At 46.8% G+C, this 23,230-nt stretch overlaps 1 protein-coding gene across 1 annotated transcript in view; it reads right to left on the bottom strand.

Moving 5' to 3' along the window:
* Window positions 1–23,230, bottom strand: part of Culd (CUB and LDLa domain) — a 201,698-nt gene that overhangs the window by 9,188 nt on the left and 169,280 nt on the right. Inside the window, exons 5-10 of the mRNA XM_077683855.1 lie at window positions 15,498–15,673; window positions 12,721–13,074; window positions 10,680–10,715; window positions 6,866–7,030; window positions 5,961–6,164; window positions 1,366–1,485 (exon numbers count right to left, since the gene is read on the bottom strand). Coding sequence (XP_077539981.1) covers window positions 1,366–1,485; window positions 5,961–6,164; window positions 6,866–7,030; window positions 10,680–10,715; window positions 12,721–13,074; window positions 15,498–15,673 — 1,055 coding nt within the window. The remainder of the gene's footprint in view (window positions 1–1,365; window positions 1,486–5,960; window positions 6,165–6,865; window positions 7,031–10,679; window positions 10,716–12,720; window positions 13,075–15,497; window positions 15,674–23,230) is intronic.

Here is a 23,230-nt window from a genome sequence, read left to right as displayed (position 1 = left end):
AATGCAACATTCCCTTCCTGTCTTTTAGCCAAAAAACCTCATTTTTGTAGCCTGACTGGGGCTGGCCATGCCAACGTTGACCTACACACTACCCATGATTCCCTTGGAGTATCTTTTTTGCAGGAACCATGTTAACACTAGCAAAGATTGAGAAACTCTATGGGACAACTGCGTGTGATTTTACCTTCATCTTAGTGAGGAGAAGGTTGAGGAGGAGCCCTGTATGTGTTGGAATGTGTGTGAATACCCATAAAATTCTATGTTCTTACAATTCCTTGGGCTTCCTTTTGAAACGCAATTCCATTTTGATTTTGTTTTGACTGCATATATAAATGCTCGTACTCATGCCGTATTTTTGTAATAGCACATTTTTAAAAGCAAACACCATAGCTCTTTGTTTTATAGTGCATAAGCAAGGAATACACAGGCATGATAAATTTTTTAAGAAGGGTGAAAAGTTTCCTACAATGAAGGCATAACACAAGGAGACATCTGTCCTCTGTTATTTACGAAAAAAAGATGCTTGGGAAGCGGCCTGATTGGGAGAAGTGAGGGATATCAGTTAATGGGGAGAATATTTGAACCACTTGACAAGATGACACTGTCTTCAATGAATTGGTAAAAGAGCCGCAAAGAATGCTTCAGAAACTGTAGTCAGAAGGCCCAGTGACAAGATTAAAGATCAATGTGAAAAAATTGAAAGTGATTATAAAATGCAGACCCCCCCCCCCCTTTTGTTCGGGGTAATGAAATAGTCGATGTGTACAATTATGTTGAACATGCAAGTTGCCAGAGCTGATCATCCATGAGTAAGAAATCAGGCATAGAATTAGTATGGGCTGGGGTGCACTTGGCAAGCACTCTGAAATAATGCAAAGTAGGATATGTCACTAAAGAGAAAGGTATACAAGCAGTACGTACTCCCAGTGATAACTTATAAGGCAGGAACTTGGGACTTACTAAACACCTCAAAAGGAAACTTCTTAGGTCAGCCCAGCAGGCCATGGAAAGGAGAATGTTAGGAGTGATGCTTAGGGATAAGAAACTTAAGTGTCTTGGATCAGGGAGCAAACTTGGGTGGGAGATGTTTTAGCTCAAATTAAAAAAAAAGAAGGCGAGTTGTGCCTGGGTAACAGAATGAACATTGAAAGACAGGACTAGAAGTATGAGAGAACCAATGGGACGAGATAAAAAAAAAATATGGGGGCAAAGAATGGATTAGGATAGGATAGGAGCGGTTGGAATTCTGTGGTAGAGGTATTCGTCCTGCAGGGGACACAAGTACACTGGCGGTGATGATTATTACGACGACGATGATGGTAGTGGTGGTGTTAAAATAACGCAGGTGCAGTGCAGTGGGCCTACCATAGCATGCGGATTCATCCGAGCCATCACCACAGTGGTTGAAGCCATCACAGTGCAGGGCAGCCTTTATGCACCTCCCGTTGCTGCACTCAAAATCTCCTGATGTTTGGCACTCAATCGCTGAAATGGACAAATAGAATTTCATTTGTGGTAAGTATGCAATTATACTTAACCCTAACTTTCAAGACATTGAACAGCACATTGATCATTACGTTGTTCAAGAAAGATGAATTTAAGAAGAAAAAAATTCAGGCTTTTTTTTATGGAATACCAAGCACAACAACAAAAAAAAAAGCGAAAAAGAAGTGGGGATCGACACTCACGAAATCGGAAGTAATGACATGGAATATTGTGCTTTGCGCAGCTCCTGTGTTACGGTCTGAATAAACTATTCTATTTTCTAGTGCCGTCTTGCATGCTACTCAACGAAGTCTAAAAAAAATGTCCATGTTTTAATGTTGGAGTGGTTTGCATCTAAGCAATCCTCCCCACTGATTAAAATGAAAGAATACTGTAAACTAAACTTAGCAGGGTTTCAGAACCTGTATTGACTGTAGCTACTAGAGCCAAAAAGAACCAAGCTACCGGACTACCGGACATTTGAGATGTGGTATCTGCTGAGAACTTGCGCATACCCTGTTGACTCAGACCACTACATTTAAGTACCCACTATAGACCATTTTACCATTTTACTTGCTTCATCCTGGGAGCTTCCATTTTATCAGTGGGCTGTGCTAGCGGCCCTACAATGGGCGCAGTCGACAAGAAGATGCAACTGCACGTGAGCAACACAGCCCAGAACATGCTCTGATCTTTAAAGGAGCCATGAAGAGAAAACACAAGTTTGGTTCATTCAAAAGATTGTCTCGTTAGAATCATACTGACACCACTTTTAACGTAAACTTCGCTCAAATAAGCTACATAATTAGGAAAAACGGGAATGGTCATGCGACCCACCAGCTCATTTCCCGCAACAGAACCTATGTCGTCACATGAGCTAAGCTCTGCGATTGGCGGAGGCTGGCAGAAGCAGACGCAAATTAGGTAGAACTTACAAACTAGACGAACGAGCGATTTGCGCTTAAATTTAGGCACATTCTTTACAAAGCAATAAGAATGATGGGACAAACAGTGGAAGTTACGAAAGCACATGTAAACATAGAAGTACTGATGCGTTCTGCTGTTCGTACTGCGCACAGCATACTTGGTTTAGCTGCACAGCACTACGGGGCTTGGGGTTGTCTCAGACGACACTGGCCGATTGACGCAAGCAACGTTATCTTACGTGACCCCATTTGTCGAGCGAGCACTGTTTCAGGGAACGAATACTTTCTCCCCGAACAAAAACAAGCCAGGTTTAAACGCGGGCAAAAACAAACCAAACGCTTGCCATGGTATGGTGGCGCCATTTAGGTTACGGAACGTAAAGAAACGCGGGAACAAACCAACACCGCTGTACAGGGTGGAGACCACCTTTGAACGGTCCCGTGCCGCCGCAATTGGGCCAATGGGCTCAACGCGTTATTCTTTTCGTTTCTCACGAGACCTAGCAACGCGAAACAGACAATATGATTCAAACTTCTTCAGTAAACCGCGTTTCGGCGATAATTTTAGCGCGGTTTTGACACAATGACTTGCTTCGGCGGCGAGCGAGCAACCGAAAATGGCGGCGCCAGCGTATACGTGTCTCTACCCTGTACGGCGGATGCGTGAATGAAGGTACTCTAGGCTGCAGAGCGGTCGGTTTCAGTGATGTCACTTGGGACCACGAAAACGCACGATTGAGCGGGAAAATCAAAATTTTAACCTAAATTGTTTAATTTCTCAGTGAATAAAGCATCGTTTGTATCCGGACAAGCGCTGGGGGCACTATAAAACATGAAATCTTTCGAATAAAACCAACTTGCATTTTCTCTTCATGGCTCCTTTAAAGACTAACGGACGGAAAGGTTTATACTCCGTTACAAGTTAAGAACGGCAATAGTTCATGCAGTGTATCACTCCGCCGAAGTGACTGACCCGGATGTCAATGCGCGTGTGCGTTTCAAACGAGATTTCAAACCTCCATTGCCATTCGTAAGTTGTCCCCAAGTATACAAAGTCCTACAAACCACTGTTAGCAAAAGGGCAGGAATGTGCAAGGGAATAGTGACAATTAAAGTAGGACAAATGCATCATAAATGCGTTTCGTGTTTAATTAATTCTTTTTGTTGTTAGGATGCCACGACTGTTTTATATGAGAGCATATGACACCCACGGTTTTGATTTAGATGCGTGATAAAGAGTACCGAATACTCTAGATTAATTTGGAGCCCTTCGCTATGATGCCCCATGTAGCCTAGGTGAAATCCCAAGTTGTAACTTGTTTTTATTGACCAAATTTTAATAACTACTCATTTCTATCATTACCCTCCCCAAGTTGAGTGCTCATAGTAAAGCTAGGAAAACAGAACCTGTGGGGATCCGCTTGATCCCCTTTCCTCCTCCCGCGAGCGCGATGTTCGAACGAGCGCGCCTTCCCGCGCACGTGACGTCAACCTCGCGGGCCGACGCGCCGGCGGGCACCGACTGTCCCGCCGCCGCTGTCGCTCCTCCTCGCCCGGGAACCTGCCTCCTCTCCTCAGCGCCTTAAAACCGCGACGCGGACGTTTCGCGGGTCTCTCTCTCTCTCAGGCTCTCTCTGCTCTCTGGGCTCGGTCGGCTCTCTCGCGAGCTCTCTGGATGTCTCCCTGACTCCAGGGACTCGGGAAGGAGATGGAGGATGGAGGATAGGGAACGCGAGGGGCCGCGGATCGTATCGCACCCTCGCCGCCCCACGTCCAGGAGAAGGGAGTCGGATACCGGGGCGCTCCATGCCCCCGGCCGGCTCGTCTCCTCCCCGCCGCGCCGGCCGGTCGGGCGCTGTTTGGCCCCGATCGGACGCGTGTCGGTACAGTGTAGTTCTTAACCCGGTCTTGGCGTTATTATGCACTGTACGACTCGGCCAGTAAATCCCATGGTTCGTCCTGGCCCTTTGGAGCCTGTCGTCGCCTGTGTCGGTGAGTCGAACCCGTCGCGGCGTCTCCCTTGTGGACGCCGCGTACCTCTCTGGGGCATTTTGGATGGGTCATTTCCGGGCGTCGAGCTGACATCGTCGCTCAACGTCTCTAACGAGGCTAGCCGGGGTCGTTTGCTAACCCGCAGCCAGACCCAGTATGCCCACAAACCTTGCACTGGTTCAGTTTGTAAGGAGTATAATCGAGAGAAGTTTAAACTCCCATCTAAGGCACAAGCAGATGGCACAGCAGTGCAGTCCGATTGCTGCTCACACTCCCTTTTAACTTTTGCCTTCAACAGTACACAGGGTGCTATAGACACAGCAGCCTCACAGTCGTGTCGAAATACTAAAATTTACTTAAATCGCCTGCATCCCCTTTCCTCCTGCTGAGGTTGCCCTAGTAAAGAGAAAAACCCATGGGGAGTGCATCACAGCGTTTTGATGAGCTATGCAGTTCTGAACAAAAACACTGCACGTGTCACTGCATGCAATTATCGCTTTGTTTCCTGAGGCCAGAGTAGAGAAATTGTAGAAATTATACTTCTAAGTCTAATCACATTGCTCACATTTGTGGTTTTAGGCAGCGCAGACCAAAGGAGGATTTCAGAAATGTAATACCCTTCAGACTGTTTGGTGGGGTCCTGCTGGCTTTTTGTATGATCTAAAAGACATCGTAGCTGTTGGCATGACAAAGTGTGCCTTATAGCTTTATATTTTGTTAAAAGTTAGGTACACCCATGGAACCTCATATGTATGTTTCATTCACAACCTTGGCCTTTTTGTTAAGTCCAGCACCCAGGCATTTTCTCCCTCCCTTTATTTTTGAGTTCGATATGATACAACGGAGGCCAAGGGAGGTAGTGAGGACTGATCAAGCAATACGTATCGTGAAGGTAATGGACTTCCCATTATTTTAGGATTTTTTCGATGGCATAGATGTCTAGTATTATGGCCCATTTTCCGCTTTCATTCGCATTTATAAAGCCCCTGGAAGCCACGACATGTTAAAATCGCACATCAGCAGCCTTGATTTGTAAGGCTGTTATGACTTTGTGAGGCTGTTACGGCTGTTATGTAGGCTTCTAGCTGTGCCAACACACTAAAAATGCCAAATTACAACTCCCTACTTGAAGTAAAAATAGCATGGTCACAACAGCAATTTATCTACCCGATTAAATTTCGAGGTGAAACAACTGAAACTAAGGTAAGCCTGGTTTGCACAGCGGACACCTCATTTCCACTGTCAATCTTACAAGACCTGTTTATATGACTATATATGGCTTGATGGTGAGGTTGTAAAGCAGTTAGCTAGTTGCTCAATGGAAAGTCAAACGAACCTAGGGCATTAGAAAGTATGTTGCAAAAAAGATTGCAAGCCGTGTGTAATTGCAAGCCGTGTGTAGTAGAAATTGACTGCGACAATCAGAAACAACACTTAAATAACTAAAACTGCTGCTGCTTTTTCCCACCTCCAAAATGCCTTGGCACAACCTTGTGGATAAGTAAGCTGCACTTGCAAAATATCTTTGCACACACTCAAAGAAGAAAAAGGACCTACTTTCGTAACTGAATACCGAGTAGACGATTGCCAGGCGGGACCTGTTGCTGAAGCTTCCCTGGAGTCGTATATAAAATCCAATGTTAGCTGCAATGATGTACTCCTGGCCTTGTGGTGTTTTATTGTTTTGGTGGCCCGTCAGGGACTCAAGCAGATACGACAAAGATGTCAGGCCCTGTCGAATCTCCAAACTTGACTCTTGACCTGCAATTAAAAATTGATGCATATTCAAATAAGCAGTGGTTTTTGCTGTAAAAAAAAAACAAAAAAACAAATCAAGCTACCAGCAAAGAACCTCAGAAAACCCCTTGTGAGCTAAGCATGTGCGCTGCTTGTAATTTTTTAATCAGAATTAAGGTGCACCTTCGACTTACAACTGGAATTTTATTTACCTTCACCGAAAAAGTCACCTAGGCGCCCGTGTTGCCTTTCTTGCACTGCTTTTCCTAGTTAGCAATGAATCAAGCCAACCAAGCCACATTAGCTTGTTCCATAGTGCCCCATTAAAGCCCCTCCGTGCTACTATATGCAAACTTCGTTTCTTATCACCGCTTATTCACTTCTCTCCCAACTTAAATTACTTTAAATGACAATGATAAAACGTGACATGGGTACTAAAGAGGCACACCCATAATGAGCCGGTGTTGTCCAGGAAGGTTAAAGCGCATATATATGCATTAACATAAGACTACGTGTAAATTTATGAGTTATCGAAACTGTTGCTCAGTTCCCAGTAATGCACGGTTCAAACTGTATTCAAACTCTGCCTCATGCATGAAATTTTCCATCCCCTAGAACTTCACATTAGGGAGAGTGCACTGCACAATGGAATTGGTGCTGCAGAACTTGCTGGGACTTTGAAAGGGGCCATTGTTAAATGCTTTGTACAAAGGTTGAGTTCTCACCCATTTCTTCAAACTGGGCCACCCGCACGGAAATGTGTGTTTCGTACGTATAACTTGTGCCAGGATGGATAAGCCAAATGCAGTCAAAGTTGCGTGTGTATCCAGGTGTTGCCATGTTCATCATGGTGATCGCACCACCAAGATCTTCCACCACACCACCACAATCTGAAACAATGAACAACATCTTTGTAAATAGTTTGACACCTTGTCAGCAGCTGAATGATGTGCCAGAAAACAGGAAGAAAATTTAAAAGAAAATAGGATACAAAAGCAGCATTGTAAGACACATGGAGTTCTGAACTTGTATGTATTTATTCTAAACTTTGTGCGAGTCAAATTCTGATATGGGGTCTGAAATTGTCTCTCAAACATACACCTAGCAACATCAAACAGCAAGGCTTTAGATTAGTGCACATACATATCCACAGGATAATTTTTGGAAAGGTGTGTGCAATTACCAAATTTCTCATTTCTAACCCTCCCCACCCCTTTTTTTTTTTATCCGCAATGCCTAAAGTGTGGAGGGGTGCTTATATTCGGAGCACGGCTGGAAGTACACTAAATGTGCGAAAACAAGTTGCCTTTGGCGCTGTTTTTTCCTTCTGTTTTGTTTCAGTTTTCTCTTCTGGTATTTTCCTTTGGATTTTCTCCGTCTCGTATTTCCTTTCTTTTTATTTTCAAAATCTTTTCGTTTCCCATTTCACTGCTGTTCCCACAGTCTTCCCTAACCACCCCATCCCACTACAGTTGTCCTCATCTGGCATAGCAACCCCTGCCACTTTTCAGGCTAACCTTTCCGGTTATCATTAAAGAGCTCCTTCTGTCTCGCTATCTCTCAGCAATTGGTACGTTTCACCAAACTCAAAAGTAACTTTTTATTGTGCCAGTAGTCGTAGGTTGCAACACCCTTGACCTGTTTCACACTGCACTGCTGGAGCGATTAAGTTGATGGCTAGCCCGGTATAGCAAAGAAAAAAAAAACGATAACAAAAGAACACGGCAAAAAAACAATTTGTAGAAACGCAGAAGTTGAGCAGACACATGACGTGCACTGGTTGTGCACCTAATTGTAATTTGAAATCCCCAGTCGTCCACGAGATAGGGTGAAGATTGCTTAGCTGGCTGAGAGAATCTCTTTCTGGTAAATGGGATAAGTGATCTTTTTCAGAGTGTTCTCTTCGTGACAAACTAAATTTATATGCTATAAGTGGAAAATTAAATGGGAACAGAGCATAAGACAAAGCTAATATTGCTTCTTAAATGTGCAGTCTTCGAAGGCGTGGTTTCTTCCCCCCTTTAAACTCGCACTTGGGAAACTTCCTGATCTGTTCTCAACACAAGCAAGGTACAGTCATGGTCAGCCTAAGCTGAAACGACAGAACGGCACGCAGAATGCCACAAGAACTGACAGCTATGACGAGATAAGACTTGTGTTCAAGAGTGCCCTTTGCTGTTTCTTAGAGAATCCGCTGGTTTCGTCGGCTACGCAACAGAGCAGCTTTTACTCGTAATATTGTCGTGATTTACCTTATCTTGCAGATGACTGAGTAGCAGACACAACTGCCATGCGAATCAGCCTGTTTCGTTTGCCAGGTACGGCAGATTGTGACAAGCGCATGGGTGAAAGCTGCCCAGCTGCGTAGCGGACAAAGCCGTCAGATTTGCTGGGAAACAGCGAACAGCACTCCTCAAACACATCTTGTATCTAATCACGGCTAGGCCGCACCACCACTATCTTTCAGCCGCTGTTCCATCGTTTCAGCTTATGCTGCCCATGACTGTGCAAAAAGATACGTATCTACGCTACAAAAGTTATGGAGGAAGCAAAAGCTAACACATGCTAACACGTATCCATAGTGAACTAGAATACTTGGTATTCTAGTTCACTGTAACATATCCAACATTTTCAACATTGGCTTGGCGTGTCTTGATTTGGTTGAAAAAACAACTTGTGATAAACATGGTTGCCAGCGACCTTGCAAGATCGGCCAATACAGAATTTTTTTCTAGATTGTGAGGTCTTTTTGGCTTCATATATGATGTTTAGGCGCACATACAGAGCGGAAATAACACAATGATAAATCTGTTCCAACTAGTATTTAATCATTAGCCAAGTACTCACTGTTGGCCGGAAACCTATTTAGGGAGTTTCGGAAAAGACCAACAGACAAAATATGGTGGTTCGTGGATGCAAATGCAAGTGAAACAAAACTACTTTTATTGCGGTACGATGGAACAGTATTGGCCCTTGAAGAAATCATCCAGTCTGGCAAAAATGGTCCTCCCCAAAATTCGCCTCATGGGCCAAACTACCGCTACATGCCGGCGAGGTCCCAAACGGTTCGGGCCAATGCAAAAGCACAGACCTCCCCGAAACATGACGTGACCAAGTTCACTCAAAAATGGCCTCTGCTTGAATTTCAGATTTTGGGAAGTGGTTACACACCTGCACTTGTTGATTGATTGTGGGGGTTAGCGTGCTGAAGCTACACCTGGGCTGTGAGGCCCACCATAGTGTAGGGCTCCGGATTAATTTTGACCAGGCGGGGATCTTTAACAGGCACCAAAATCTCAACAACACATCTGCACTCACCCAAATACCAAGTGTGCCCTCATACTAATCACGCATCACGGTTATGTAAAAATTCGCAATGGATTATGTGGCAAAGCTCGGCATCAAGTCAGCTAGGAAGTTTAACATAACTTGACCAGTGCAATCATGACGTTCTGATCGCAAAATGCTGTAGTTCATGATGCATGCGCCAAACAAATGTTATCGCATTCCTCAACCAGCCAAAATTTATTTTGTAGGTGCCAGTTTCACTTGTTCTGAACGCACAGCTACGAAGTATGAAGCTTGTTACGAATCAGCCCGCCGCCGTACTTTCCCGCATCACTCCTCGGCTGTGCGGCAAAGCCACTGCGTGCGCCTTTGAAACAGGTTCCCTCTTGTCAGTGATTCATGTTTTCATGCCTCGACAAGCCCCCGGGCCAGACGCTTCGCTTTCGGCGCATTTCAAAGCTTCGGCGGATGCCGGCGAGGCTCGTCTCAACGCTCTTCAAGGACACAGAGGCCCCGCGATCGCAGCGGAGTCCTCCTCTCTCCCCTCTCCCAGACTCAACGTGCGCCGATGCTACTGACTGCTTACGAACTCTGGAAAGAGCGTTGTGTGTGTCTGTGACGTTCGTGGCTTGTTGCCGCTTGTTGGCGTTTTGACCGTTACCGCTTTTGGGTATAAATAGAGCCCCGCAAGCGCTATAACCCATTCCTGTTAGAGCAGCGAATCACTGCTATTACTCTGCTCGAGTCCTGTACTGTTACCTCACCCGTCGGGGCATTGTTTTTTTGGCTCCGGCTCACCTCTCGCTATGAAGTAAATAGTTACAGTAGCCTACGGCTTCTGGACTTCTTCACGGCTGCAACAGCGGCTGGCTGCTCGTCACACCACGCTACCACACGTATGCCGGAGGCGACAGAGCTCGGCTCAGGTCGGCCCACCCGGTCGCAACAAGCTGAACGTCTTCCATCAGGGTGGGTTACCGAAAACGCTGTCAGTCTGAAGCATTGGACTCTATTATGCGAATACGAAATGGCTAGGCCATCAAGAAAGAAAACATGATTCTTGGGCGGGGGGGGGGGGTGAGAAATGAGGCCAGACAAAAAACTTGCCCACCCTGATCGAACAAAATGTGTTGAGCTTACGCGATGCTAGTCTCATGATTAAACTGCCTTCGTTGTGCCACCACTAATGTGCTCCCCAACCACCCAAATCCTTTCCCCTAAAGTTTGACAAGAAAAAAATCTGCTACTTACCCGTTGAAGGCTTGTTAAACCAGTACTTTTCTGGGTCTGGAAAAGAAGTAAACCATGGCTTATAATGGCTCGAAGAATGCACTTTCATTTTGCTTGGTCTCTTTCCTTCTCTATTGCTTCTCTTGGGACACTGAAGTGAGTTTTGTCAAAATGTTATTTGTGGCTGGTTTGTGCAATTTAACGCATGCGATCTGTGATACGATTCCCTAGCAGAAATCTGCAGCCTCATTTCATCTGTAATCGGCGGCAGAAAAGAAAACGCTGTGAAGTAAAGAAAGAAAATTCCATGCTTCGCCCATGGAAATCGCACCAACTACCGCAGTGACGTCCCACCAGTTTGCAATGTGTTTTTCGTGCCATCTCAGCCTTTAAATAATGTTCATTTTAACGTATTTCATGGCTAATATCGATGTTTCGTTTGCTCACACAGAGCTTGTACAGGTTAAGCATGCTAGCAACTCGCTAAATTTAACCCTGCGGACTTACCAGTGTGTCATCATAGCCAACAATAGCAAATCAGTGGAAAGGATAGTATGAGGAAAGTGGCAATTTTGAACGCACGGGTATCAATCAACCAAGAAAATTTAAAAACACAGCCTACGCTTTTCAGATTTTAATTTTGGTAAGGTAATTAGGCAAAGTTTGCAAATCACTGCAGTGCCCCTCTAAAATGCAGTGCCCCTCTAAAATGGTCACCAGATTTATTAATGAGATTTAGCGGTTTGTGCCTGCTATCATATCACACACGCTTTCGGACCATGCCAAAAGGAGATGGTGGATGTAGTTATGGGCTCTAGCACTTGCAAAGCTCCTAAAAACGCAATTTTTTGTGCTATCTTTTTTTCATTAGGAGACCTATTCAAAATGCGAATTAGTTGCCCTATGGTCTGTCTCTTTTCTTCTTCTTTTTTTTTTCCCCAACAAAAGTATAGTCCCCGATTCTTCAGTCACTGCGGTGCGAAGCACTGGCGAACTACGATCTGTGGTAAGCAAGCTTTACATAATGTTGATAACTAAAAAAAAAAAAAACCAGCTTCCATTCCCCCATGTAAGAAAACGAGGGTGCTGGTGATTAAATTACAATTACAAATTGTAGGATGCTGAAATAGCCAATGAACACACAATTTCCCACCAAAAAAGAAATAATGTTGTGGAAAATTTTTAAATGATTCATCAAACATGCAAAAATAAAACACAAGATAAAACAGATGGGTGAAATTTAAGCGGCAGACTGCTGGAGTGCCTTTGGGGACTCTAGCATTGCAAGCATCAATATGCTTATAGCATCTTAGAGGCTAGCTATAGTCGGCACCTATACGCTCACGCAGCTGGCCTCATCAGCGCGCTTCTCCAACGTTTCGTGCAGTTCACTTTCATAGTGACAAAATCTTTCCTGCTCAAGTCCTTGGGGAAAATTTGTGCACTTTAAATATTTTGGACACTACAATTTTGTAATTGAAAGGTTTTGGCTAGATTCACTGGTTTAGAAGTAAATTAATTACGTAAGGTAGTGGCCTTGCTATAGTTTACTTTTTTGAGTGAAGCACGTGGTTCAAGCCAGTAGTAGATTTGAGGTGGGAAGGGAACGGTGGCCCCGCCCCCCTCCTCCTTCCCACCCTTTCTGCCCCTTTAGGCGACCTGAAATGACCTAAAAAATTACTATGATTCAGATGCCCATAAAGGTCTATCGCCTGTCCCTGGGCACGTAAATAAATGCGATTGTGTATTTATTATTATTATTATTATTATTATTATTATTATTATTATTATTATTATTATTATTATTATTATCATCATCATCGTCGTCTACTGCAATATCATCCGTCATCATCACTGGAAAAAAAAAAACTCTCCGCCTCCCCTAGGGCGCACCCACAAATCTGCCCCTGGCTCAAGTCAGGTGTGAGGGTGTGACACGCTACTTGCATTCCTCACTGCGCGATGCCTCAGTCGACCATGCCGCGCATTTGATACCCGCGCAGAAGGTCGACCGGGTCCTTCGGGACGCGCCTTTGCGAGGAAGATTCCGTCGAGCACTCACAGTTGACGAAGGTGTACTTTGCCCGGAAGCCACTCTCGGGGTACTCGTCGTTGGCGCGGAAGCGCAACACCAGGGTGGGTCCCGTCGACACCATGATGGGCGGCCGGAAGGTGTTGCCGTTGTACACGTCCACGCGGGAGCCGTTGCTATCCAGCAGCTCCACGTACGACCACGGCGCCAGCTGGAAGTCGGTGAACACCAGCTGGACGAAGCCACGGCTGTCCATGTTGCGCAGCCTGTGCTCCACGCTGTAGTCGGACGGGTACCCGACGGGGAAGTGCGGGGACTCCACAAAGCCGGTCGCGTTGTATTTGTGCTGAAAGTCCACCTGGCCCTCGTGCGAGTAGACGTTGGCTGCACCGGAGGAGGAGCACCGCGTGTATATCGCGGCTCGCCCTTGAACTCGATCAGAGCGATAATGAATAGAACCGTAATTTTGCCCGTGTTTTCTCTCTTTTTTGACCATGTGACCCAAAAAGCTTACTGTAATAATAAATGGGAACGGATGCGGCACCTTGGTGTTTTGTAAAGAAGAGACATGTACTGCCCCGTTGTACGTGGTGCTGCTCCGGCGAACCAACGATCGCAAAACAAGGCAAAAACCTCACTATTTATGCTCACCCATTTCTGATTTAGGAGCAGAGAAAATTGTGATTCGTGGGGCCAGCAAGCAGTTTTAAACAGCACCTCGAGCTAATCAGCGGCTCTTGCAAATTCACGAAGAAATCACTGCGCTTGGGACATTTTAGGCTCGCTCTGGGCTACAGCGACCGAAGACTGCTTTTTACTAAATAAAACCGCATGGCCTTTGCGCAAACAAAACTTCTCAGCGTGTGTCGTAATATTTTCCGCAGTATTCCAAAACTTAAAAAAAAAAGGCAGAAACTCCCAACCCACAATATGCTTGGGCCGCTTTCTTATGCACCTGGCTCCTTCAGACTTGGCTTGACTATTTTTAGAACGCCGCATAAGCAGTCTGATACCAAAGTAGGAAAGTTATTAATACTCCAATAAGACCCCACACATCCCTCTGAATCGCTGTACACCCAGACCCTTTAATGTCGGCTCAACTACTATACACAAACGATACGCTGGCAAGACATTTTTCTAGGGGCAATTTAAGAAGCTTTCTGTTATCAAAGTATGAATTGGCCTCATGTGTGACACATCAAGCGTTGCAGACAGGTTTTTTTTTTTTGTTGAGTCTACATATAAATGCATGCTTGAGCACGTAAAATTAATCATATGCTTGGTGAGAGACGGAACTGACAGCTCCCGTGCAGGTCGTCAACCTGATCGCACAAACGCGCAGTACGCACACTCGGTGCCCATTGGTGCCCACCCCCCATGAGACTTCCACATTTGTGATTTACATCCACACGTTAAACAGAGCGTCTGGTAACGCAGAGGCTTTCAGTTACTCTTACAGAGAATATAAATTTCACCTGCATGGAATCCCCAATGAATGACAAGCATCTAACCTAGGTCTGGCTCGCAGTTTTGCCACGCACATCGATTCAACACTTAAAAATTCTGGCGGTCGCAGACTCATTTCCAGTCATTTCTTTCTTTTTTTTTTAAGAACAATTCCAAATTCGTCTCGCTTCTGTTGCTACAGAATTGAAATCGACATTCTGCTTTCCGATGCAGCGAATTTCATTCAGATCGATGCAACGGCTGTTCAAAGCAAGCATTCCTGATCTCCTAAAAGAAACTTTTATTCCATCGGTGTAAGACGAAACAGTCATTTTAGACAGAATCGCCTGGCGAAGCCATGCAAGAGCTTTCACCATAGCTTCATCGCTTTGGGTTGTCGCTCACTTTAGCTGCTCTGCCTTAGCGCTGTGTACGAGTTGCCTTCACAAAGGAGAAAGGTTGTGCAAGGGTTCACTGCCTTTTCTTTTGTTGTTAAATATGATTTTGCTTAGTCCTCGCAAGAATTGTTCGTAAAAACGATTTGATGTTCTGCCCCGCCAACGCTCCTTTCATGTGTGTGACCTTATCAAGGATAAAAAAATGAGAGGGAAGGAGAATCTGCCGGATTTAATACTTTTTTTTTTTTTTACTGTCAGAAGGAGAGCGAAAGTCAATCAGGCAAAATAAACAAGGACTGCCCGCTGACATTTAAAAGGGAAGCCGCCAACCGTTCAATGCCAGCCTGGAACGGCTTCGCACGGTGAGGATTCCCCAAGGGGGCGGAAAAGCTCCCTTGCAATTTTCAAGCTAACGGAATCAAATTGCAGCGGGTGCAAAGCTACGGCACTCAGCTTCTGAAACTGCACGAAATATTTCGTTTCGGCGCTTTTTTTCTCCCTTTTTATGGTAGCATCGAGGTGGTGACGCGCCAACATAGTCATTCCGAATGTTAAACGGAACCGCGAGATTTCGGTCGCCGCTGACGGCACCAGTGTCAGTTAACGTGCAGTCATTGCCGCCACTTGCGACGGTCATCGAAGATATCACGCGCACGTGTCACTGAATTGCGAAACACTGCGCGAGTATTAATATCCCGAACCTCGCCAGCCCATGTATTAGGCTTGCAAACGCGACACTTCCAGCACAGGGCTGCCGTGGCGCGAGGGTGACAGCGGCCGGCAGTTCTGCATATTGCATCGAGCACAGCCGAAGCGCCCCCGACGGCCCCGCTTATCGCGCGCCTTGTCGTCGCATTTTGCAAGCGTCGCAGACGCGTGCGACGACACTCGCCCTAAGTGCACCCTCTGTCGCCCTCGACGCGTCCTCTCCCCGGGCGCACTCAGCCGTGAAAGTCAACTCACGCTGGGATCTGAATTCGAGCATGAAGGCGTCGATGTAGTTAAAGCTGTACAGGAAGTCGATGGAGACCGACTTGGTCACGGACTCGTACGTCTCGCTTGTCAGGTTGGACCGGATGCCGCAAAACTCCCGGCCGGACTTGCCCACACTCGGCTCCTTCACCCACACGTAGTCGCACCTGCAGGGGGCAATAAGCAAAAAAAGTTTATTTGAAGGAGAACAAGAAAAGGGTTAGTACCTGAAGGAACTAATGCTTTTGGCGTTGTTGCCTGGCCAGTTCCTAGCTGTGTGTTCAACACCTTGCCGCGGAGGCTGTATATCGATGTGGGCGGAACACCAGTGCTGGTTAAGTTGTCAAGAGTACGCTTGATGTACACAGCTGGCCCGAATTACTTCGGAGCCCTCCGCTACGACATCCCCTAAGTTCGTAAGTTGAATTTGCGATGAATCTTTCGTAGATAATCGACACGACTGGAAAAAAAAAAAAGAGAAAAGAAATCGGGCAACAACTGCCACTCACGCTATCACGGTACTTTTATGCGACATCCTTCACGGTCGCTGCTTTTTTTTTTTTTTTTTTTAGGAGCGCAGTTTATTGTGATGCATTCCTTGAGGTTGCGAACGAATGGAAGGACACCATACGCGGGGAATAATATGGCCCTGTCAGTGCTATCGCACTTGAAAAGCAAACATTTTATCAGTTTTCTAGCTTCACTTTCGTTGCTGTCCTGCGTATTGAATCTCTTTTTGCATTTTTCTTATCGAAGGTCCCATCGCAGTCTCTCGAATTTCGGACCCTTGTCCGTATAACTTGTAATTAACCCTCGATGATCGTCTTTAATCCGAACCAGTCTTCGGTTTAGGAAATTCAGCCGCTATGAACTTAAGGCATATAGGTAAGGATCACTTTACAGGAAATGAATCATGCAGTGCGACTGCTGCGAGTGTGAGTAGCGTGAGTAGAGGGAGTATGCTTCGCAGTAACAGTAACGTTCGCTTCACCGTCACAATATCCATCGTGCAGTGATTTCCCGATTTCCTTTATGTATTCCACGTCGCCCCCGAAAAAAATAAAAGAGGGGAACAAAACCTGCTCCAGCCATGGTATGGCAGGTTCGAAGCAAAAATAAAATAAAAACGGGCAACAGCCAAGAGTATTTTTGCAGAAAAAAAAACATTTTTTAGACCCAGGCGAAAAAAACAATTGGACGACCATTTAATTGGACCTGCCGAAAACACAAATGGTTCAAATGGAACCATTTGAAAATGCAAATGGTTCCATTTGGCCCAATTGTGTTTTCGACAGGTCAAATTGGGCCTCCAATTGTTTTTTTCGCCTGGGGATAGAAAAGAGGCAAAACATTTTTCCACAACTTTCCACATCCGCGGGAAGCAGACTCATATCGAGCGGGTGCAAGACCGATTAGTATAAACATAAATGCAAATAACAAAGGACACGGCATGGCAGCCTCGCCCACTGCAGCAAATTCAGTGCCATTGCATCTCTGCTAAGCTGGATGACCAGCGAAGCTCTTTGTGGGTTACTACACCACACACGCGCATCACGTGGACGCACTACGATGTCACACTCTGCCGTAAAACCACGGCCGCACGCTCACGCTGTTGAACGCCACGCACCGTGGTGAGGTCCCGGGGAAACCACATCACCCACCGTAGAAGTGATGCCGCATTCGCTGTCCTCAAACTTCCACTCAAACCGCGCCGGAAGGCGACTGCGATAACGTCGCTAGGAGACGTATGACGTCACAGTAAAGAGACACGCACATTGGAGGCGCACAACTGGCGAGAGAGCGCCCGAACAAACAAGTGGCCGAAGGGAGAGGGTGTGCCGGAGTGAAGAGGGGAGTAAGGAGCGGCATTTCTCCATTTACGGACGCAAAAAACAAAAAACAAATACGGGGGAGTAAGCCAATAACAGCCCCGCTATAAAAAAGGAAATAAGGACGGATCCGTACTTCGCGCACATATTATGGCAGCTCCGCGCACTACACACTGAAGCGCAAACGCAGCTAAAGTACACACTTCTCACTGTTCCAACAGAAATGGCAGCTCTCAGTCACTTGTCGAACCGTTACGCAGCATCGGAGACATACGCGGAAGCAGCGCAGCACTGCAGCCGCGAACACTGCGTCCAAAAATCCCAGCCAGCACCCGCTGCGTACATTTTACGGAACTGCAGCACCCCACAAAGAGTCAAAATGGAAGTGGCCACAGTCTGCGTTAATCCTAGGGCTCTGCAGCCCCCGGACACCGCGCACTCTGCACACTACTTCCATGCAATCGCAGCCCCACACAGCCAGAAAAAGAAAAAAAAAATCACTCAAATCGCACAATAAGCATGTTGCTATAATCGAGAAATAAAAGTGTAGATAGATAACATACGGAGTAATAGCTGTGTGGAGAGCGCGCTTCGCAGTAACGCTAACGTTCGCTTCACCGTCATAGCACCCATTGTGCGGTGGTGCACCCTTTACAGGAAAGTCGGCGATGATCCTGCGTGAGGGGCTGCCAGTCTCACAGCCAACCAGTAAATTACCCCAAAGGGAGGGAAGGCAGCCAAAGACTACTTCGCAACAAAACAGCCGCCTCGGCCGGGAATCGAATTTACGACCGCGTTCCGAGTAGCGCGACGCTTTAGCCACTGGACCACTACGGCAGCGGAACGCGTCGCATATACTTGTCGCTTTGCTTCCGGACACTTTAAGAACGCCGTTTCGCAGAAACTGTTCCATGGGACGCCTTTGCATCAACTATTGTTTCACCGAGTGCATATCATCGAATATTTACTCCATGTTCCAAAAGAGAGCTAGAGCACCACGTTAACGTCTGCGCAAGTTTTTTGCCTGCGGCAGAGGAAAGCTTTAGTGGTACGACTGATACAAGAGTAATGTCTCACGTTCACGCGTGCACGTGCCTGTACTTGCATGCAGCATGGCGGCGTTTCACTGATACCATGTAGTTGACAACTTGACTCTTGTCTCTTAATACAAATAGCAGCCCTTAGTTACCCCCCCCCCCAAAAAAAAAATAATAATAATAACCTTCACACGCGCAGGCGACGGAGTCACGAGGACACGAGGAGTGCACAACTCCAATTGACATATCATGCTCAGTTGAAATACTGCAGGCCAATTGGGAAGAGGGTGGCAGCAACTCCAGCCACTCCATTGCAAATAGTCAAGGTGAGACTTCTCATACGGAACGCCTTGTGCCTTCTGTTTGGGCAGCTGGCGATGTGCTTTAACAAGTTTTATACGCAGCAGGTATCGAGCTCGCTGTCATCGGAGGGACGACAAACCTCACAAGACACGCTACGCAAGGACGTAAAAAGAGCGCCACTTTTCCCGCCACAGCTGACCGATCTGAGCAGTTTAGTTTAGACCGATCTGAACATTTCAGCCAATATGCTGAAATGTTGTGGCCGATATGCTCAAAATATGCGCAATTTACATGAAAACTGGCCTGATCTGAGCGGAGAATCCAGCGTAAAGCGCTACATTACACCCTTAAAAGAGCACTAGAGAGGGTAATCAACCTTACGATCGAAGCGTTTAGCGTGTGCAACAGATATCTTGACTTTTTCCAGTGAGTATAGGCTACCGAAAGGTCGCAGGAGCGCGCTGCAGCCGTTCGTCTCCGAGCATATGCGCGAGCTGACAACGCTCTGGTGCATGCTTTTATCGCTGATGATGATGAGGTCCGGGTAAAAGATGAGGTCCGGGTAAAATTTTCCTTCTGTTTATGAAGCCATACGCGTTAGTACACCCGAATACAAATTTTATGGACTGCAGAAACACTGGGGCTTGCAAGAAATGTTACATAAACGTGATTGATCCTGGCTAATATATTATTTCGGACACTAGAAATAATCAGCTGCGTCATATGGAACCCGAACTTAAAATGCACATGCTATTAAAGAGGTGCGCTGACAACGCCGCATTTCCTTCGGACACTAGAAATAATCAGCTGCGTCATATGGAACCCGAACTTAAAATGCACATGCTATTAAAGAGGTGCGCTGACAACGCCGCATTTCCATTTTGCTTGTCTTTGAAGGAATTTCTGTTCGCAACGTTCAGACCTGACGTCAGGAAAATCATTGTTTTTGCTATGTAATGTGTGAGTCGACAAATTTTGCAGCAAAAAAAAAAAACATTCTGCGAGTCATACGTTATTATTTCAGAATTCATAAAAAAAAAAAACACACACACACAGAAGTACATGCCTCAACCCTTACGGGTGACGTTCGTGGAAGTGTAGTAATGTTCTGTGTAACGAAAAACAAACAGGTATTGAAATAACAAAAGATTTAAAACAAACAGATCGAAATGTGTAATCTTTGGCAAATCAGAACTTCGACAACATAAAGAAAAACAAGTTGGCGGCATTTCCTTCGAATTTGACAAATAATTAAGTCGAAATCATTTCTAAAAATTTTCGGAAAGCCACTCCTTGGAAACCAAGAATCCTGCTGCCGGCAGCATAAAGGCTGCAAAAGAGGTTTTTTTTTTTTTTTTTCCTGCCGTTGGTCGACCAATGGTAATCTTCATGGCTTGCACTAAGCCCGTAGTATCCGCGCCTTTTGTACCGTTTCTCTCCTACCTCTGCATCCCCCGTTGCCTCTCGTGAATCGCCCTGCCTGCGCGTTGTCAGCGAAAGAGTTCTGCCACCAACACTGCGGATTAGCCTTGGCTTTCGCTTTTAACGCCTTAGACATCGCCGAACGACTGCGGGAAGCATCGGCTGAACGGATTTCCAGAGCTCGAATCGAAGCAGACGCGCGGCGGCCCGACCGGAAGCTTCTGAGAGTCGACGTGCTGGCTCGATTTTCACGCTCTGACACCTGCCGATCCCCCTACGTCACCCCGCACGCTACTAAGTACAAGCGTTCGTCCTGAGTCGCATAGCGTACGTAACGCCTTTCTTGAGACTAAGGGCGGACGAAAAGACTAAAATTAATACCATGATCAGGAAAGCATATAAACAAGCTCTCGGGATACCAGTTACCACGTACAACGAACGTTTCGAGGCGTTAGGAATTCATAATACCTTGGAGGAACTAATAGAGGCGCATAGAGTTGCCCAGCAAGAGAGAATCACAAAGAGTTCGACTGGCAGTCATATTTTAATGACTCTAGGCATCCGGTACGAATTTCAATTCGGCACCAAACGCGAGATTTCCCGTGAAGTATGGGAATGCATACACGTCCCTCCTATACCGAGGAATATGCATCCCGAACACAACAAAGAAAGAAGACGAGAAAGAGCGAAAGCCTTACACAAGAGATTCAAAAAAATTACGCTCACCTCCCCTCGCGGGAACCCTGGTGTGATGCGACGCTGAGGGGGGTTCAAGCGCAACCGGAGAGCAACCGTCGACCGAAAGGCCGCCGGAGAGCGGCACACCGGTTATATGCGCAGCGCGCCCGAAGGAGAGGAGACCGCGGAGAGAGAGTACTGCACATGCGCAGCACCGCGCGCAGCGCCGCCCACCGGCGGAGTGAGAGCGCGCTGGGCCGCACACCAACAACACCACCAACACACCAACACCCGCAGATGTTGAGAGAGAGTGTTCGCTCTCACCTGGGCACGCGCCGGCGCCAGTGCGTCTGCCGCAACTATGACGCAACACAATCCAACACAATCCACTTTAATCCAATCCAAATCCAAGCCAATCCAATCCAATCAAATGCCCCTCGCAAGAGAGTGTTCGCCATCGGAGAGGAGAGGGGGTGAGCGGAGGAGAGTGCGGACGCCGACGACGACGGACGCACGCAGGAAGGACAGGGCCGCCGACAAGAGATGCTCTCAGCGTCGCATCTAAAACACCCAGAACGTGGTCTACGTGGACGCCGCGGAATACGCGGCCCACGATGCCATGACCGTGGCAGCTATCGACCGTAACGGCGATTCCGTAACTAGAAGAGGCGGCCATTGCTATGGCGATGGCGTCCACGAAAGGTAAATTTATTGTCAGCGACTCTAAAACTGCAATTCGGAATTTTGCAAAGGGACGGATCTCGTCCGAGGCACTGAAAATTCTGGTCGGCTTCAAAGACCGGAGAAAGGTCCAAATCGTATGGACGCCGGCACACTCTTTTCTTGCCGGTAACGATAACGCTCACGACGCGGCTCGAGGTTTGGCTAACCGAGCCGATCACACGTCGAGGAAACATCTGAGCACTTCTCGCGTGCTGGGATGGGGAGGGAGCGCATGGTCTCGTACAGAGACATAATTAATCATTACAGATTGGAACGGGTTACGTATCCTCCTGCTCACTGTACTCTCAACAAATGGCAGTCGGTAGCCCGGCGCCTCTTACAAATACATTCCCCAATCCGGTCATGTACAGCCATTGTTACCCGGGGCTCTACATGAGCGAATGTAAGCTATGTACGGGCAGGGTAGACCTACGTCATAATATTTGGGAATGTCCCCAGAAGAAGGAAGAATCCGTTAGGTGCTTCGTTATTAAGACTGAGGAGCAGTGGGAGACCGTTCTGCGCAGCTCCGACCCGGACGTACAGATCCGGGCTGTCCAAATGGCCGAAGACGCCTCTGGCCGCCGTCTGAAGGGGGGTGAAGAGGCTCCGCCTCCCTTGCTTCAAAACCAAGTTGGACAAATGAATGTTGTTTCTCTCTCTCTCGCTATCTCGGCACCCGCCCGCCCTACTTCCGAGTGCGAACAACGCGGCGCAGGCTGCACGCGCTGGTTAGCCCAGCACGTACGAAGCGCGGAGTAGTAGTAGTAGTAAAGCTTTTATTTGGGGAAGGGAGGGCTAAAGCCACTTGGTGGGGAAAATGGGATATGAAGGAGGGGATTACACAGGTAGCTTCAGTTCCAGGCACTTTTTCTTCTATTCACGGACTGTTCGGAGGCTTCGCCGGGGTCGTCCTTCGTCAGACTACTCGCGACAGACCACTTTTGGTTGCAAATTTGCCTATTTCGTGTAATAAAGACTTATCTAATGCGGCATGTGCTTCTTGGTGTATGGTGTTTAGATCAATGTGTCGAATGGTGTCTGAACGATGTGCATCGAAGAATGGGCATATACATACTAAGTGGTGAAGGTCTGCTTTGGTGTTTGTGTTACAGTAGGGACAATGTGGGGGTGAGGGTGTTGTGGGGCCCTTTGTCCACTTCTGAATGATATGTGGGGTGTAAGCTGCATTGGCGCAAATCTTGTTGATGAATACTTCTTCGGCTCTTGTTAATGAGGGCATGTTAGCAAGATAACCAGATGGTGTCACTTGTTCGTACTGACATTTCTTGCGCTTCTTGAGTCGCTGGATGAGTAGGGCAGGTGAAGTAGCCGAGGTATAAACCAGCGGAGGGGTAGCGTTAAGACTCTCCTGCGCCGCTGCGTGAGCGGCCTGGTTTCCTGGGCTGGCCTCTTCATGACCCGGTGTCCAGTCGATTCGGATGTTCACTTTCTGGCTCTTTAGTAGTTCCTTAAGCAGTAATATGGAGTTAACAAGTGGGTTGAGTGAAAGGGGTTTTCGTAGTTCTCGGATTGCTGCGAATGAATCTGTCAAAATGCGCACGTTGTGCGGTGGTTTAAAGTCGATTTCGTAGCAGATGTGGTTAATCGCGCTGTTTATGGCGTGTAGTTCTCCTTCTAATGCGGTTCCATCGTTTTGGTTGAAAGATATCTGCCCGTTAAAGGATGAATTTTCGGGACATGTCCATGCTGCACCGATATGTGTGGGAGT

Source organism: Haemaphysalis longicornis, unplaced genomic scaffold (assembly GCF_048455015.1).
Source record: "Haemaphysalis longicornis isolate Haplotype H1 unplaced genomic scaffold, Haemaphysalis longicornis Haplotype H1 scaffold_1, whole genome shotgun sequence".
NCBI lineage: Eukaryota > Metazoa > Arthropoda > Arachnida > Ixodida > Ixodidae > Haemaphysalis > Haemaphysalis longicornis.
Note: the sequence above shows the minus strand (reverse complement) of the source record. Positions and strands in the feature narration are given on the sequence as shown.